The 19,609-nt window shown below is 43.1% G+C and overlaps 1 protein-coding gene across 1 annotated transcript in view; it reads right to left on the reverse strand.

The window, feature by feature from the left end:
- NCF1 (neutrophil cytosolic factor 1) overlaps nucleotides 1-19,306 on the reverse strand; it is a 53,743-nt gene extending 34,437 nt beyond the window's left edge. Inside the window, exons 1-5 of the mRNA XM_075334234.1 lie at nucleotides 19,143-19,306; nucleotides 16,774-16,854; nucleotides 11,836-11,911; nucleotides 6,298-6,463; nucleotides 5,042-5,100 (exon numbers count right to left, since the gene is read on the reverse strand). Coding sequence (XP_075190349.1) covers nucleotides 5,042-5,100; nucleotides 6,298-6,463; nucleotides 11,836-11,911; nucleotides 16,774-16,854; nucleotides 19,143-19,214 — 454 coding nt within the window. The 5' untranslated portion in view covers nucleotides 19,215-19,306. The remainder of the gene's footprint in view (nucleotides 1-5,041; nucleotides 5,101-6,297; nucleotides 6,464-11,835; nucleotides 11,912-16,773; nucleotides 16,855-19,142) is intronic.
- Nucleotides 19,307-19,609: the final 303 nt, after the last annotated feature.

Raw genomic sequence — 19,609 nt, forward strand, 5'->3', positions numbered from 1 at the left:
CTATCGACGATCGATGTGATTGGCTGTTCAAATCTGAACCGCCAACCACATCGATCGCACTAATTTCGGCAAAAATAATGCCCGAATTAGTGCGATCCTGTGAGATCCGGCTATGAGATGCCGCAGCTGCTGCAGCATATCATAGGTGGACCTCAAACATGCCGCCCCCAGCCCCTGCAGCACTGATTGGAGCGATCGTGCTATGACGCGCAATCGCTCCAATCAGTGTGCAGTGGGGCGGTCTGATCTGCCGGTGGCCGCCCTCCCCAGGCCTGTGCTGCTCTGGGGACCCTCCCCCAACATGGCTGCAGCGTGGAGTGGCTGGTACTTTTGGTACCACGCCACCGCTGCTGCCGCCGCAGACGCCGCCTCTGCTGTCACCGCGCCAGCTCCAAAGGTAAGTATTGCGCTCCGGCGATGGCCCCTGCGCGCTCCCGTGAAGGCCCCTGCGCGCTCCCGTGAAGGCCCCTGCCCATGCCCCCCCCCCGATCTGCCCCCCTACGCCCCGATCTGCCCCCCTACGCCCCGATCTGCCCCCCCCGGCATCCCGATCTGCTACCACCGCTGCTGCTGCAAAGTGAGTACTGTGCTCACTTTGCAGCCCGTGCGCGCTCCCGTGGTGCCCCTGCGCGCTGCCGTGATAGCCCCTGCCGTGCCCCCCCCGCGATCTGCTCCCCCCAACCACCCCCCCCCCCCGACATCCCGATCCGCTCCCCCTGCGATCTGACTGCCTCCCCCATTATTTCTATTCTGCTTCTGCAGCTCCCTCTCCGGTCTCCCCCTCTGCTCTCCCCCCTCTCCCTCTGCTCTCCCCCCCTCCCCCTCTGCTCCCCCCCCCTCCCCCTCTGCTCTCACCCCCCCCTCTCCCCCTCTGCTCTCCCCCGACGTCCTCTTACCTGTCTTCACCGGCCTGATCACATCTGCGTCCATCGCTGGGTCCTTCCTGGGCATTCTGCTGATCTGCCTGCTGCTCCTGTAAAGCTGTCCATCTCTCTGCCATCTGTTCCTCTGCAGCTCTTCTGGTCAGTGATCCTCCTGCTAGTCCTCTGGGTACTGTGAGTATAACTTTTTTTTTTTTTTCCGTATCCCCTGTCCATTTTTACACCTCATCCGTCCGTGCGTCCCGCCAAGCGCTGATCAGGGATGCAGATAACGGATCGGCATCCCTGCTCAATTTTTGGCGTGACTTTTTTTTCCGTATCCCCGACGCTTTTTGTATCGCATCCGTCCGTGCGTCCCGCCAAGCGCTGATCAGGGATGCAGATAACGGATCGGCATCCATGGTCAATTTTTGGCGTGACTTTTTTTTCCGTATTCACGACGCTTTTTGTATCGCATCCGTCCGTGCGTCCCGCCGAGCGCTGATCAGGGATGCAGATAACGGATCGGCATCCCTGCTCAATTTTTGGCGTGACTTTTTTCCGTATTCGCGACGCTTTTTGTATCGCATCCGTCCGTGCGTCCCGCCGAGCGCTGATTAGGGATGCAGATAACGGATCGGCATCCCTGCTCAATTTTTGGCGTGACTTTTTTCCGTATTCGCGACGCTTTTTGTATCGCATCCGTCCGTGCGTCCCGCCGAGCGCAGATCAGGGATGCAGATAACGGATCGGCATCCCTGCTCAATTTTTGGCGTGACTTTTTTTTCCGTATCCCCGACGCTTTTTGTATCGCATCCGTCCGTGCGTCCCGCCGAGCGCTGATTAGGGATGCAGATAACGGATCGGCATCCCTGCTCAATTTTTGGCGTGACTTTTTTCCGTATCCCCGACGCTTTTTGTATCGCGTCCGTCCGTGCGTCCCGCCGAGCGCTGATCAGGGATGCAGATAACGGATCGGCATCCCTGCTCAATTTTTGGCGTGACTTTTTTCCGTATTCGCGACGCTTTTTGTATCGCATCCGTCCGTGCGTCCCGCCGAGCGCAGATCAGGGATGCAGATAACGGATCGGCATCCCTGCTCAATTTTTGGCGTGACTTTTTTTTCCGTATCCCCGACGCTTTTTGTATCGCATCCGTCCGTGCGTCCCGCCAAGCGCTGATCAGGGATGCACATAACGTATCTGCATCCATGGTCAATTTTTGGCGTGACTTTTTTTTTTTACGTATCCCCGACGCTTTTTTTTATCGCATCCGACCGTGCGTCCTGCAGCGGCCGATCAGTGCACTGCGTTTGAAAAGTCAAATGGCGCTCCTTCTCTTCTGAGCCCCGCCATGCGCTCAAACAATTACTTTCCACCACATATGAGGTATCTGCGTACTCAGGAGAAAATGCACAATACATTTTATGGTGCATTTTTTCCTGTTACCCTTGTGAAAAAAAAAGCTACCTAGTTGAAGCAACCATTTTGTGGTAAAAAAAAAAAAAAATTCTTTTCACGGCTCAACGCTATAAACTTCTGTGAAGCCCCCAGGTGTTCAAAGTGCTCACCAAACATCTAGAAAAAATATTTGAGGGCTCTAGTTTCCAAAATGGTGTCACTTGTGGGGGAGCTCCACTGTTTAGGCACCATAGGGGGTCTCCAAACGTGACATGGCGTCCGCTAATGATTCCAACCAATTTTGCTGTCAAATGGCGCTCCTTCTCTTCTTAGCCCCGCCATGCGCCCAAACAATTACTTTCCACCACATATGAGGTATCTGCGTACTCAGGAGAAAATGCACAATACATTTTATGGTGCATTTTTTCCTGATAGCCTTGTGAAAAAAAAAGCTACCTAGTTGAAGCAACCGTTTTGTGGTAAAAAAAATTTTTTTTCTTTTCACGGCTCAACGCTATAAACTTCTGTGAAGCCCCCAGGTGTTCAAAGTGCTCACCAAACATCTAGAAAAAATATTTGAGGGCTCTAGTTTCCAAAATGGTGTCACTTGTGGGGGAGCTCCACTGTTTAGGCACCATAGGGGGTCTCCAAACGTGACATGGTGTCCGCTAATGATTCCAACCAATTTTGCTGTCAAATGGCGCTCCTTCTCTTCTGAGCCCCGCCATGCGCCCAAACAATTACTTTCCACCACATATGAGGTATCTGCGTACTCAGGAGAAAATGCACAATACATTTTATGGTGCATTTTTTCCTGTTACCCTTGTGAAAAAAAAGCTACCTAGTTGAAGCAACCGTTTTGTGGTAAAAAAAATTTTTTTTCTTTTCACGGCTCAACGCTATAAACTTTTGTGAAGCCCCCAGGGGTTCAAAGTGCTCACCAAACATCTAGAAAAATTATTTGAGGCCTCTAGTTTCCAAAATGGGGTCACTTGTGGGGGAGCTCCATTGTTTAGGCACCTCAGGGGGTCTTCAAACCCGACATGGCGTCCGCTAACAGGTGCAGCTAATTTTGCACTCAAAAATTCAAATGGCGCTCCTTGCCTTCCGAGCACTGCTGTGTGTCCAAACATTTGATTTCCACCACATATGAGGTATCTGCGTACTCAGGAGAAAATGCACAATACATTTTATGGTGCATTTTTTCCTGTTACCCTTGTGAAAAAAAAAGCTACCTAGTTGAAGCAACCGTTTTGTGGTAAAAAAAAATTTTTTTCTTTTCACGGCTCAACGCTATAAACTTTTGTGAAGCCCCCAGGGGTTCAAAGTGCTCACCAAACATCTAGAAAAATTATTTGAGGCCTCTAGTTTCCAAAATGGGGTCACTTGTGGGGGAGCTCCATTGTTTAGGCACCTCAGGGGGTCTTCAAACCCGACATGGCGTCCGCTAACAGGTGCAGCTAATTTTGCACTCAAAAATTCAAATGGCGCTCCTTGCCTTCCGAGCACTGCTGTGTGTCCAAACATTTGATTTCCACCACATATGAGGTATCTGCGTACTCAGGAGAAAATGCACAATACATTTTATGGTGCATTTTTTCCTGTTACCCTTGTGAAAAAAAAAGCTACCTAGTTGAAGCAACCGTTTTGTGGTAAAAAATTTTTTTTTTCTTTTCACGGCTCAACGCTATAAACTTTTGTGAAGCCCCCAGGGGTTCAAAGTGCTCACCAAACATCTAGAAAAATTATTTGAGGCCTCTAGTTTCCAAAATGGGGTCACTTATGGGGGAGCTCCATTGTTTAGGCACCTCAGGGGGTCTTCAAACCCGACATGGCGTCCGCTAATGAGTGCAGCTAATTTTGCGTTCAAAAATTCAAATGGCGCTCCTTCCCTTCCGAGCTCTGCCGTGCGCCCAAACAATTGATTTTTACCACATATGGGGTATCAGCGTACTCAGGAGAACATGCACAATAAATTGTATTGTGTACTTTCTCTTTTCTCCCTTGTAAAAATGAAAATTTTATGGCTAAAGTAACATTTTTGTGTTTAAAAAGTAAAATTTTCATTTTTTCCTTCCACATTGCTTTGGTTCCTGTGAAGCACCTAAAGGGTTAATAATCTTATTGGATGTGGTTTTGAGCAGTGTGAGGGGTGTAGTTTTTAGAATGGGGTCACTTTTGGGTATTTTCTGTCACCTCGGCCTCTCAAAGTCACTTCAAATGTGATGTGGTCCCTAAAAAAATTATTTTGTAAATTTTGTTGGAAAAATGAGAATTTGCTGATGACCTTTGACCCCTTCTAACTTCCTAACGGAAAAAAAATTTGTTTCGAAAATTGCGCTGATGTAAAGTAGACATGTGGGAAATGTTATTTAGTAACTATTTTGTGTGACATATCTCTCAGATTTATGGGCATAAATTTTCAAAGTTTGAAATTTGCGAAATTTTCAAAATTTTCGCCAAATTTCCTAAATTTTCACAAATAAACGCAAAAAATATCGGCCTAAATTTACCACTGACATGAAGTACAATATGTCACGAAAAAACAATGTCAGAATCGCCAGGATCCGTTGAAGCGTTCCAGAGTTATAACCTGTCAAAGTGACACTGGTCAGAATTGCAAAAAATGGCCCGGTCATTAGGGTGTTTTAGTGGCCGGGGGTGAAGGGGTTAAAATGAACTTTGTTTGTGGGAAAATCCTTTAACTTTTTTGAATAACATTCTAGGTAGACTGAAACATAATTTTTGTATGTAATGTTTAAGAAATATTTAATGTCCTACCCGACACATTTTTCTTGGTGTCATCTGTCTTCAACAAGAAGGTTTCAGGCTTACGACCACTGACAATAAAGCAAATATAAACATATACTGAAAATATAGAAAAACAAAATTCTATATACAAACTAAATATAAATAAACTATTTCCATTTGCACTGAATATTATTATGCTTTATATACATATATATATATATATGTATATATATATATGTGTGTGTGTGTGTGTGTGTGTGTGTGTGTGTGTGTGTGTATATATACACACAGTGTGTCCACCCATATCCTGTCCACCGCCATTAATTTGAGAACGGCGGCAGCTATAGGCATAGAATTGGTGTCTAGGTATAGTAAAGTAGCCATGCGCTACACAATGAAACCACCTATAGTGCTATAGTGCCACCTGGTGGAAAACAACGGAGTTAGCATTTTAATTTCGAAAACTGAACGAGATAGAGAAAAAAAGTGAATTACAAAGTTGTAGGGAATCATCAATTCAATACGAATCGACACCTTGCATACAGATATACTATGATATGAAACCCATGATTCCCCCGAAAACATTGAATGCAGGTCACGCATATGGTGCTCATTTAACTGTGATGCTCAAAGTGGCCACCGTCAGCTGCAATGCACATCTGGACTCTGGACAGCATACTGTATCTTGCTGCATGTTGTGCATTATGGTAAGTGACACGTTTGCACAAGCATCTGTGATACGTCATCGTAGGTCCTGCAATGTTGGTGGAGGGGTCGCATACACTTGCTGTTTGATGTGACCTCACAGAAAGAGGTCCAATGGGGTCAGGTCAGGTGAGTGTGGAGGCCACTCCATGCAGCCACCATACCCAATGACTTGTAGGAAGGTCTCCATGAGGAATCGCTTCACGTCCGCAACCTTGTGAGTTTTACACATTCTAATTATAGCATATCTGTATGCAAGGTGTCGATTCGTATTGAATTGATGATGCCTTACAACTTTGTAATTCACTTTTTTTCCTCTATCTCGTTCAGTTTTCGGGAAAAAAAAAATGCTAACTCAGTTGTTTTCCACTAGGTAGTGCCATAGGTGGTTTCATTGCGTAGCACGCGGCTACTTTACTATACCTAGACACCACTTCTATGCCTATAGCTGCCGCCGTTCTCAAGTTAATGGCGGTGGACAGGATATGGGTGGACACACTGTGTATATAGATATATATGTATGTAAATATATATATTAGATAAAACCATTCCTTATTGTATAAATGATAGATGATACGTACTTGGAGCTTGCTGTGGGGTTCACATCATCAGGTCTCACCTTGAAAAAGGTGAGAATATGAGGGCAACGAGATATCTTAGGTGGTAGGTTGAGTAGGGATGAGCAATAGTCTGCCAGCGTAACTTGTCGGTTCTCTGTGGACCTCAGGCCATCAAACCATTTTGGTGCTGACAATAAACATTTTTTAGCAATTATTAGATATCTTGATCAAGCTAAAACTCCTCAATATGAGTTAGTCATACTAAAAATTAGAGGTTTACTGGGCACAAGAAAGGTAACACCTTGTTATATTTTTGGCCATATACTTATTTACTTTAGCACTTTGGAAACTTATTTTATCTCTCTGACAAACAGAGTTTTAGAGATAAAAATATAACAGATGGTTTAGGTGATGTTTCACTTCTCGTTTTTGCACTTATTATGTAAATGTGTCTAGAGTTAGAATATGGGGTTACGGTAAATGAAGGAACCAGAACGTGTGAAAGTGTTATACAGATTAAAGGCATTTTCCTATCCTAATAAGTGATGCCCCAGATATGCCATCACTGTATAGTTGGTGGAAGCATTGATTTAATCATGCATACTTTTTGAAAGGGAACCTGTCATGGTGAAAATGCTATCTGATCTGCAGGCTGAATGTTGTGGAGAAGGAGTAAAAGTTTCTGTAAAACTTAGTTATTATACATTAAAATATTGAATATTGGTGTTTTTATGCCCAGAGATCTAGTAGGTGGTCTTATCAGGAATTGACAGTCTTCCCTGTATATCTATGTGCTGAGATAACTCATAATCACCACTAGGACCGCACTTTAGGCTCCATAGGTATTACAAACAGCAGGTATTTTGTATTAATAAAATACAAACCTATATATTATTCTGGTCAGCTTCTCCTTTCCCATACCATGCTGTCCACAGATCAGACTGCAGGTACAATGTGACAGGTTCCCATTACGTTTTTTTTCCCACAGTGGCTCCCATGGGTGCTGGGCTGTGCAAAGATCAGCAGTTGGCCCCGTTCATTAGACACCAGATTTAACATTTAAAGGGGTACTCCCATCTCCAAGATCCTATCCCAATATGTAGTAAGTGTAATAATAATAACATTAGCAAATACCTCCAATTAAAAATATAGTTGACCTATGCCTGAATCAGCTATTCCTTCTCAGGGTTCCAGGTCATGAGGGGTTAATCCTTGTTCCCTTGCTCTGATCTACTGGCCGGTATATCCTGGCACTGCCCCGCCTGTGCTTCGCCAGTGATATTATCGGCTCAGCTGCATTATGTTCCTGTTAGTGACCTGTGTTCTGTCCTGTCCCAAACTGACCTCTGTTTCCTCCCTGACCTCAGCTGACCTCCGTCTTCCCCCTGACCCGATCTAACCTCTGTCTCCTACCGGACCCCACCTGACCTGTGCTCCCGTCTTGTCCTAGTCTCTACCTCTGTTCCCCTCCGGTCTGTAGTCCTCCTCTGTTCGTCCGTCCTTTGCCTTTTGCCCGATTTATGACCTGTGTCGCCATTCCTGTCCTCATCCCTGTCTTTCCCACCCCTGTGTTCGTGACTTCCTGATTCCTGACCTTTTGGCCATCACCTGATCACACTTTGCCTTCTCCTGTACCATTGACGAAACCTCCAGTTTCAGACCCGGCTTGCTGACTACTCTACTGCCCTCTAGCGGGCTTTCCAGCTTGCTGTCCATTTAGGTGAGCTGCATTGCTTCCCTTTGGGGCAGCGTTACATTAGTGCAGGCATGCTTACTACCCTATCGCCTGTAGCGGTTTGTCTGCTAACTACTCCCTGAATCAACAATCCCTGTTTGCTTCAGTCTCTCCCATAGTACAGTGCGACAATAGTATAGTTATCCTGATCCACTATGTCGCTGAGCACATATTCAGGGCATTGCATTACCTTAGGTATCCATGGTTACAACCACTTGAAACTAACTAACTGTGGCTATATACGTGGTTGTAACCATGGGTACCTAAGGTCCTTCAATGCTCTGAATATGAGCTAAGCGACATAGTGAATCAGGAGAACTATACTACATTTTTATTTGTAGGTACAGCACCGACCAAAAGTTTAGACACACCTTCTCATTCAAAAAGTTTTCTTTATTTTCATGATTCTGAAAATTGTAGATTCACGTTGAAGGCATCAAAACTATGAATTAACACATGTGCAATGAAATACTTAACAAAAAAGTGTGAAACAACTGAAAATATGTCTTATATTCTAGGTTCTTCAAAGTAGCCACCTTTTGCTTTGATTACTGCTTTGCACACTCTTGGCATTCTCTTGATGAGCTTCAAGAAGTAATCACCGGAAATGGTCTTCCAACAGTCTTGAAGGAGTTCCCAGAGATGCTTAGCACTTGTTGGCCCTTTTGCCTTCACTCTGCGGTCCAGCTCACCCCCAAACCATCTCGATTGGGTTCAGGTCTGGTTACTGTGGAGGACAGGTCATCTGGTGTAGCACCCCATCACTCTCCTTCTTAGTCAAATAGGCCTTACACAGCCTGGAGGTGTGTTTGGGGTCATTGTCCTGTTGAAAAATAAATGATGGTCCAACTAAACGCAAACCGGATGGAATAGCATGCCGCTGCAAGATGCTGTGGTAGCCATGCTGGTTCAGTATGCCTTCAATTTTGAATAGATCCCCAAAAGTGCCACCAGCAAAGCACCCCCACACCATCACACCTCGTCCTCCATGCTTCACGGTGGGAACCAGGCATGTAGAGTTCATCCGTTCACCTTTACTGCGTCGCACAAAGACATGGTGGTTGGATCCAAAGATCTCAAATTTGGACTTATCAGACCAAAGCACAGATTTCCACTGGTCTAATGTCCATTCCTTGTGTTCTTTAGCCCAAACAAGTATCTTCTGCTTGTTGCCTGTCCTTAGCAGTGGTTTCCTAGCAGCTATTTTACCATGAAGACCTGTCGCACAAAGTCTCCTCTTAAAGGCCGCTTTACACGCAACGACATCGCTAATGAGATGTTGTTAGGCTCACGGAATTCATGACACACATCCAGCCTCGTTAGCGACGTCGTTGCGTGTGACACGTACAAGCGACCGCTAACGATCAAAAATACTCACCTAATCGTTGATCGTTGACACGTCATTCTAATCCCAAATATCGTTGCTGCTTTTGGACGCAGATTATTCGTCGTTCCTGAGGCAGCACACATCGCTACGTGTGACTCCCCAGGAACGACAAACAGCACCATACTTGCGTCCTCTGGAAACGAGGTGGGCATGTCTTTCATGCGGCTGCTCTCTGCCCCTACTCTTTTGGACGCCTGCCGTGTGACATCGCTGTGACGCCGCACAAACTGCCCCCTTAGAAAAGAGGCTGTTTGCCGGCCACAGCGACATCGCTGGGAAGGTAAGTCCGTGTGACAAGTAATAGCAATATTGTGCGCCACGAGCAGCGATTTGCACGTGATGCACAAACGACGGGGGCGGGTGCGATCGGCAGCGACATCGATAGCGATGTCGCTGCGTGTAAAGTGGCCTTTACAGTTGTTCTAGAGATGTGTCTGCTGCTAGAACTCTGTGTGGCATTGACCTTGTCTCTAATCTGAGCTGCTGTTATCCTGCAATTTCTGAGTCTGGTGACTCAGATAAACTTATCCTCTGCAGTAGAGGTGACTCTTGGTCTTCCTTTCCTGGGGTGGTCCTCATGTGAGCCAGTTTCTTTGTAGCGTTTAATGGTTTTTACCACTGCACTTGGGGACACTTTCAAAGTTTTCCCAATTTTTCGGACTGACTGACCTTCATTTCTTAAAGTAATGATGGCCACTCGTTTTTCTTTACTTAGCTGCTTTTTCCTTGCCATAATACAAATTCTAACACTCTATTCAGTAGGACTATCAGCTGTGTATCCACCAGACTTCTGCACAACACAACTGATGGTACCAACCCATTTGTGAGGCAAGAAATCCCACTTATTAAACCTGACAGGGCACACCTGTGAAGTGAAAACCATTTCCGGTGACTACCTCTTGAAGCTCATCAAGAAAATGCCAAGAGTGTGCAAAGCAGTAATCAAAGCAAAAGGTGGCTACTCTGAAGAACCTAGAATATAAGAAATATTTTCAGTTGTTTCACAATTTTTTGTTAAGTATTTAATTCCACATGTGTTAATTCATAGTTTTGATGCCTTCATTGTGAATCTACAATTTTCAGAGTCCTGAAAATAAAGAAAACGCTTTAAATAAGAAGGTGTCACTTTTGGTCTGTACTGTATTTGCTAATAATATCATTACACCTACTACACATTGGGATAGGATCTTAGAGATGGGAATAACCCTTTAACACCTGTCTCCTATCCTATGTTAGTGATCAATGAGATTCCCAGCAATAAACTTCCCAGTCACTAGTATGCTATGGTCACATGACCATATTTTCTCCATCCAAGAAAAACGGTCTTTATCAGTGTGGGATCTGTTTTTAATAAAGGTGGAGAATAAAAAAAAGGTTCAACTTTCTCCGTTATATCAGTCTGTGAAAATTGGTCTGCACTTGGTTGACATCCTAGTGCAGTAACAAATTTTTTCATGGACCCATAGACTTGAATGACTGACTAGCAAATGATGCATGCTGGGATCTTTTTCCTTGGACCACTTGAACGGGGGAAATAAAAGCACTGCCTCATTGAATAACATTGGTCTGAGTGCAATCCTATTTTTTATCGGATAGCACTTGGACCAAAAATACAGTCTTCTGCACAAGCCCTTGATGGAAAATTCTACAAACTTGACTATTCAATTCTATAATTTTATTCAGCATGCTGCAATAATACTGAAATGTCTGATTGTAGGACTTTTGTGCTGTTCCGTTTCTCTTGATATGTATGAATAAATTGACAGATGACTGCTATCACTTGGGCTTGTTTCCCTACAATCTCTGACAATGTCCAACCTATATCATACAAAATAGGGACACATCACTTCAAAAGGAGCAATTCTAAAACCTGGTAGTCAATCATAGATTTCTAAGAGGAAAATCATATACTACTGGTGTATAAAAAATTAGATCCTACATTGGATGCACAGTACAAATAATTACTAAAAGACATATTTTAGGAGATCTAGCAATTAAATAATACCTTCTATAAATTACACGTTACTCCTAATATTATCAGTGAACATCTGCAGATTTTCTATTGGTGTTATAAATAGTTTGGATTTACCGTGTTGCAACATTTTGGGTTTTAACGATATAAATATCTGTCTACTTTTTTAGGAAGTGTTTGTGATCGTGTGGTTGCTGTAAGATGTCATGAGATGAAAAAATAACAATCCCACTCTATTTTTCATTTGTTTTCTTGTTATGTTGTCATGATATTCAGATTTGGTAATAGGGAATGCACATTTGCCATGTACATGCTTTGTTTTGTTTCCCGTTGCAATCATCTGCAATCTAGGAGCAATTGGTGCGAGAAATACTCCAAATCATTTCAATAACTGATATGGACAATTTCAGGAATATTGGTCACATTTTTGCACAAGTCACATATGCTAACTTTTTCAGTATATACCTGGTAAGTGAGGGATTGTTCTATGTTCTTTGTCGATTTCCCCAGACTCAATAGGAAACATTTCCTTCAGTGCTTTCTAGAAATAAAAAAAAATCTGATATGTAAGTTTTGGTAAATCATGCCTTATGTATGACGAATCAACACCTCCAAAATGTGGTACTGGAGAAGGATGTTATCAAAACCATGGATGGCAAGAAGAACAAACTAATTTTGGAGCAAATCCAAGCCAGACATGTCATTCGAAGCAAGGATCACCAAGCAACGACTCGCCTACTTTGGACACATTTTGCAAAGAGAGCAATCACTAGAGAAGGACATCATGGTCTGAAGAAGGAACAAGGCGAAAAAGAAGACCAGTAAACTAATGGCTTGATACTATCAAGATAATGGCAGAGAAGGCACTGTTGGACATTCCTAGGCTTGCACATAACTGATCTTCCTACAGAGCATTCATTGATCAAGTAACATGTCTCGAGATCGAGTGGCTTTTTTTTGCGTTTTTTTATGCGTTTTTCCTGGCAGAATTTAATCAATACTGCAAGAAAAACTGCATCCCAGCAAAATCTATGAGAATTCTGACTTGCTGTGCACATGCTGCTTCTTTTTTGCTTGCAGATTTTGTTGCTGAAAAAAGAAGCAGCATGTCAATTGTTTCTGCGTTTATTTCCTGCGTTTCTATAATCCCCTGCAAAGCTTTATCACATCAGTGGATTATAATGCAGCACTTCACTTCACACACTATGCATACAGCATGGTGTGAGAGGCTCTCCCTATCTCGATGACCCAGGGTTACGATGGTAGCGATCGGTCCATGTGATCACATTACAGGGACCTGATCGCCAAGGAGAGGTAAGCAATTCCTCTCCCTGCCCCCTGAATGCTGCAATCGCATTGAATACAGCATTCAGGGGGTTAAATTGCCAAGAGCGGCTCGGGCACCGCTCTGGTCAGTGAGAGCTAAGTCCTGATTGTAACGTCAGCAGGAGACTCGGCGGCAATCGCGGCGGTACAGCTCCTGAACCCCCGCGATCGCCATGACTAAAAAAAAGCACAAAAAAGCAGGAAAAAATACAAGTGAAACAATGCGCAAATACAATAAAAACGCTGCCAAAACATGTATTTTTATGTGCAGAAAAGAAGCACACAAAAACGCAATGTGGGCACATAACCTAATACTATGACTTTTCAGATGAGGAATATTTACATAGATTGTTACAGAGTAACCTAAAACGTATTCCCAAGAGGACTCTCTCTTTTTGTCGTACTCTACTGCAGTGGGGTGTAGGCTGCATGTGCCTGACCTATAATGTTGAAAAATAGGAATAGAAAGTTATCTCCTATTTATAGGGAATAACTAAATGATCACGGGGAACTCGACAACTGGAAACCCAAGAGATTTCAAGAATGAGGGTCTAGATCCCGCGAAAGGGGCTCTCTGGAGCTCTGTCTGAATGGAGTATGTGCTCCATTCATTGTCTAAGAGACTACTTGGTATAGCAAACACTTTTCTCAGCTTTCTCCAGCACTGACATAGGCAAAGAAAGGAGCTGATGTGAGCTAGCACACCTCTGCTTAATTTTGATAGGGCTCCGGAGATCCCTTGTGGTCGCCGGTGCCACAGAGGTCAGACCACAATGATCAGTAAGTTATGTCATCCTATGGTTAAGATAACTTTTAATTGAGGGACTACTCCTTTACAACAGAGCACAATGTTTGCTCCTAATCAATGACACCTGAGACCTCACCTACACAACCCAGTGGCACCATGCGTTGGCATTATGTGATCATGGTGTGTCTCGCGTATAGTCACTCACTAGCATCATTCATGTGGACCAGCTGTCTGCAAAAAAAACAGAGTCTAAAACACAGACAGACTTTTTTCCATTTCATGTAACTTAGTTGAAAATTAATGGGCCAGTTGTTTTTCATTAGTACAACTTATTTTTCCAGCCTTTTGTTAACCTTGTCCCAACTTTTTGGAGCTGTGTTGCTCCCCTCAATTTCCAAATGAGTCAATTTTTTAAATTAAATTGAAAAATGTCTAACTTTCACCCTCTAATCTGTGTTTTATAGTCTGTTGGAAATGAAATGTGATTATAAGAAATTTCCAGATTATTGCATTCTTGTTTTCTTTACATTTTACACAGCATCCCAACTTTTTGGGAGTTGGGGTGGTAAATGTGTAGCACCCAGAGCCATACCTCTTTTAACTCAGGTATTAGTATTTGTCTACCTAGCTCAGTGCTGCATACAATTGTAGAATCTGACAATGAAAATGAAACACGTGAGAAAGCAACCATGGAAAGGTGCATTTCCATTGGACGATTTTGCGGTGTTAAATGACCGCCAATCTGTAAATTTTTACTGACCTGTGGCTCTTTAAAGAAGTAGTCCTGATATTCTTTTTTTATTCCCTATGCCTGTGTAAATGTTAATGTAGTGTATGTGATAATATACTCAGTGATCACTATCTCCCCAGTGTCCAGCACTTCTCCAGTCCCCTTCTGAATCACATAACAGCTCTTTCGACTCTCTGGATCACACTGGGGTCTAAGTAAAAGCCGGAAGTTGCTTTTTTAATGTAAATCTAGAAATGTACATTTGCTCAATCATTTTACATTGTAAATTCCACTTGCAGCTCACACAGAGCCCAGTGTAAGACAACCAATCATTGTCATGTAACTTAGAAAAGGAACAGAATGGCACTGGAAACCAGAGAAGACGGCCATAGATGAGAATATTAACACACTTACATTACACTACACTAGCATTTAAGGGATAAAAATAATGTAACTATTTTATTCATTAAACGTGTAGGTACATGTATGTAATGTAGTGTGAGTGTGTTAATATATTCAGCTATGGCCACTGTGTCCGATGTCCATCGCTGTTCTTCTCTGTTTGTCTATGATGTCACTGTAATTCTGACTAGCTGGCTCGTTCTATGCGTTACGCATGACCCTGCAGTCAATTTTACAATAAAAGCCTATGTACATGTGACGCCCTGGCAAAACCAGGTAGTCACAAATAGGCCCCTGCATAACACCTTCCCTCACTAGGAAACACACAGCCAACCATTAAACCCTAGTCACCCCCCTTAGGGAAAATTAGACACACCAGTTGGCGTGGCCATGCGGTTGGTGCACGCCCACCCAGGGGTTTAGACTGCCCGGGGTGGGAAAAGCGTCAGATCAGTTTGAGAGTTCAGTAGTGGAGGTCAGGCCTGTGTGTCAGGCCTGAAGTAAACTGACAGGTACCAGGGTAGGACCCCTGGTGCCACTGGCTAGAAGACAGATGGTGGTCTCCATCGACAGGAGACGGGAAGACGGCTCGGTGGAACCGAGGTGTACTGGGCCAGGGTTGTAGCCCGTCAGTACCGACACGGGGAACCGACCCGGAAACCGTAGCACAAAGGGGGTTACTCGGACCCTGAAGCCAGGAACCAGAACCTACTGGAACTGGTTAATTAACCGATTGAGGCCAGGACTAGAGGTCCTGTCCCACCCAAAGTCCCTCATAGAAGACAACAGCCCACCGATTAGGGATAAGAGGTCACCGCCAAGGCCCATAGATCCCACGGGTCAGCGTCTGCGGGCATGGCTCCTTAGGCCACATCCAGCCGGGAGTGGACTCCTACATTTTATACAAGGAAGTCTTTTCTACTAAAATGGTGCAGGACAAGGATAGAAACCACCAGCCAGGTAGGGGATCCCGAACGCAACTAGCTGCGGCACCGGCCACCACCATCTTGGTTTACCAGAAACTTGTGTGTTTTCTTAACTGTGAGTACACCAGCACCCTCTGTGGTCATCATTCCCCCTGCACCAGAGCCATCGGGTCCCGGAGCCACCATCCCTGCCCAAGGAGGGGTTAACATCTTGCTGCACAACATCTCCCCCGGGTGACCCGTAACAACAGCGGTGGTGTCCCACCTCACCACACACCGTGGGTGGCGTCACTAACCTATTACGGCCTAGCCCGTACATCTACATCCCCCATTTTATTCGGCGTGTCCGCGAGACCCCCGGGTCCGGAGACCCTCGAGCCACCACCCCTGAAGGTCCGGATCTGAGCAGTGGCGGCTGCTGGCACGGGGGCGGCACATACACTCATCCATAGGCTTTCAGTGTAGAAAAGACTTGCGGGTTTTGCAGAACGCAGCATGACCCGGCCATTCTGCAGAGCAGAGACGTCAGTGAGAAAAAGAAAAACAGCTCTGGACAACTGGGACAGTGGCGGTAGATGAGTATATTATCACCCTCACACTACATTACATTCACATTTAATGAAGAAAAAGAGTTACTGGAAATGCTTCTTTAATAGCCTTTTTACACAAGACGTACATGCTTTATATGCAAACAAAATGATCTCAAATTGATTGTTCGGTGCGCATAGGCTGCCATTGTTCTCGGCAGCACAGGTACTGTTTATGCAGGGCGATGTGCTGCCGAGAACAACAATCTTTTGTGCAGTAGAAAAATCATATCACCCAATTAGTGAATATTTTGCTTTGTTTTGTTTTTTTATTAGGTGATCAGCAGCCTGTTTATAATGCACGATTATCGTGAAATGAGCGTTCTAGAACAGTCGTTCCCAATAATTGTGCAGCCTAAATGAACCTTATCAGTATCTACCTTAAAATTCTACTCTATCTTTCCAAAACAGCCAAAAGAGCATTTGGTCTTTAGCACTAAAGATCCAGTGTATGATTACTACCATCATTTCTGTTACCGTTTCTATTCCAGATGTCATCATATTTACTTATGCATAATAAAACATGCGTCATCAAATAGAAAGTAATATAAAGCAAAGTGTTTAGTTCTGCATTTAAGCTTCAGTTTTTCAGTTCAGTTAGTACAGAACGCTAATAAATGCATTGTAAATGTGAAGAAATGTATACAGACTCAACTCACTACCATATAGTAAAATAAAACTTACATGAAATTCATAAATGTCTGTGTATTTTCTATACACCAGCTTCTCTGTAAGATCCTGCCATTTAACCATGAACATGTATACCTAGTAAAAGAAACCAAACAGTACCACATGAGAACATGTATTGTAATGACATCACAGCTCCTGTATTAACTTGTTTAGGAGTTAGCAGACGTTTGCTGCTTAAAATAATGCAGAACATACACGTATGCCAGGTATGTACTGTAATTAGCTAACATAAAAAGTAAAACCGAAATATCAATATTTTCTTGCATTTTGTATTGACTTTTTATTATTATGAGATGTACAAAAGTCGGGAACTAGTTGCTGCCTATTTAGTAATCTCTTACATGCTGATCTTGGTAGTATTTCTACATTTCTAAATTAAAGGGAATCTGTCATCAGGTTTTTGCTGCTTCATTTGACAGTTGCAAAATGTAGGAAACGTTACGCTGAGTCCAAAAATGTATCACTTAGTTTACTGGATGAAGCAGTTGTGACACAATCATGTAGTAACGTTTAAAAAGCTAGTCCCGCCCACATCACAGCTCTCTGTGTACATTGTCTATAGTTAATGAGCTGCTAATCAAAGGAGGGTGAGTGGCAGAACAACTGCTCCCAAGCCCTGTAGACCAGACATTAATAATCTCTTGGTGATGAAATCTTGTGTGTAAATAACAGCACACAGCCTAATAATTGACACGTCACTGAATTTAGTGTATTAACCCCTATATCATGCTGTTCTTAGATTACATAGTAAAAACCTGCAGACTGATTCCTTTTAAAACCAAGCACTTCTACAATTTTGGTGTTTTTTCAGACAATGGGGTTTTTTTTAGTCAGAAACTTATGAAATTAATGTTACTCCAACGTTATGTATTACATGGCGCTCACTATGAGGACCAAAAGTATGCTTAGATGGATATATCGCGACTGTGCTCTGCCTACTGCAGCATGCACCTAATTGTGGTGGTATGTTAGCACCGCCGAGACACTGTGCCTAAGGCCACTTTCACACTGCTGTATTTTGGTCAGTTTTTACCTCAGTATGTGTAAGCCAAAACCAGCAGTGGGTAAAAGTGCAATAGTAGTTCCATATTATACTTTTCCTCTGATTATTCGACTCCTTATTTTGGCTTACTGAGCTAAAAAACTCACAAAATACTCAACGTGTGCACATGAACCAATGGTGGCCACACTGCTGTAGGCGTTCCATGTGGATGGAATCTCTGCTCTCCATTCTCCGTGACTGTATTAAGTAAATATTGATGGCCCTTTGTCCCTCACACAACTGCTGCTAATGCCATGATGTGTGCTGATGATCCCTCAATTGTACTGTCCCTGAACTGCATATTCGGGCTCTCTTCGCAGACACGCGTTTCACTGGGTTACCTGCTTTTTCTAAGAGATTTTCTTTTAGACAGTTTAACCCTAGAACGCATACTTAGGGCCTCACAGGCCTGCTAGGTTACTTGTTTTCTATGGTAGATTTCTATGATTGCGCGTTCTAGGGTTAAAAAAACCTGCTTTGTCACAAAGCGGCATTGGTCAGGTCATTACTGTAAACTACAAGGTGAGGATTAGGTTAGCTGCTTCAGAATATATAAAGACTCTGAGTGTACACTTGCTCTTCAAGGTGTCTAATTCCAGTTTTTGTTCATACTTTTTTTTTATTTGCCCCTTAAAACAGGTTTATGCTGTCTTATTTTTGATGATCTTGTGTGTTGGAAAAATAGACAAAGGTGACATATAGACTGCACATCTTGAGCTTTCATCTTTAATATGTTTTATGTATCTAAGGGATAGGCATTCAGCCACATACTTTATACAAATATAATTGAAGATATGTTTACGTATAAGGGGCTGACTTGCATTTTGGCAACCTACCAGGTGGGTATTTTTTAAAAAGTATATGGACTTTGGTTTATTTTTTATTAATGACGTTTGATGTGATGGGGTTAATTTTAAGTTAAACCCACAATCATACTTTCAACATTCATGATCTGAGTACGAACCAAAATATCCAGTCTGGCCCTAGATGTCCTAACCTAAATGCAAGAACCTCAATGGCATATACACTACTATCATAAAGTTATTTTTCCTTCTGTTCTGGGAAGAAAATAAGGGATAGTCTTTAAATGTGGCAGAAAAGCATCAAGGTTGAGCATCTAAATATATTATATTAGTATATAATATTGGCACATATATAATATGTCACATTATGAATTTATATGAATATATACACAGTATATAATATCTCACATTATGAATTTAGTCATGAAATATCTTTACTTACGTATGTAAAGCGCTGTGGAATTAATAGCGCTATATAAATGAATAAAATTATTATTATTATTATTATTATTACTTACATAATGCTGACTGGGAGAGAATCTTTTCTCGAAGCCAAGGAGCTGGACATGCCTAATGTAAGGCTCTGCCATTGTACTAATCCGTTCAGTAGAGTTATGCTGAGTTCCTTCACAAATGTGAGAGTCAGGCTTCGCTAAGAGTATAAGACAGTAAAATTGCAACAGTTCCTCTATATACAGGAGGGTGGAGACGACACGCAGCAGGTATCAGAGCCAATTGGTTGGCCTTATGTTGCATTATTCCTTTACAAAGTAAGTTCCTGATATAAAAAAAGGCAAAAGAGATGAAACTGTACATGATGGGGACAATTTGGACAATCAAGATTATTTTAAGAGACACAGAACAAAAAAAGTACTGGGCTCAGAAAAGTCAATGTCTATAGACAGTGAGCTTCTAATCACAGAAGGTGGTGTGCCAGACTAAGTAACCTCTAGCACACCTAGTCCGGCAATGATAATCTTCTGAA

The sequence above is a fragment of the Anomaloglossus baeobatrachus genome, chromosome 2 (genome assembly GCF_048569485.1).
Source record: "Anomaloglossus baeobatrachus isolate aAnoBae1 chromosome 2, aAnoBae1.hap1, whole genome shotgun sequence".
In the NCBI taxonomy this organism is placed as follows: Eukaryota; Metazoa; Chordata; class Amphibia; order Anura; family Aromobatidae; genus Anomaloglossus; species Anomaloglossus baeobatrachus.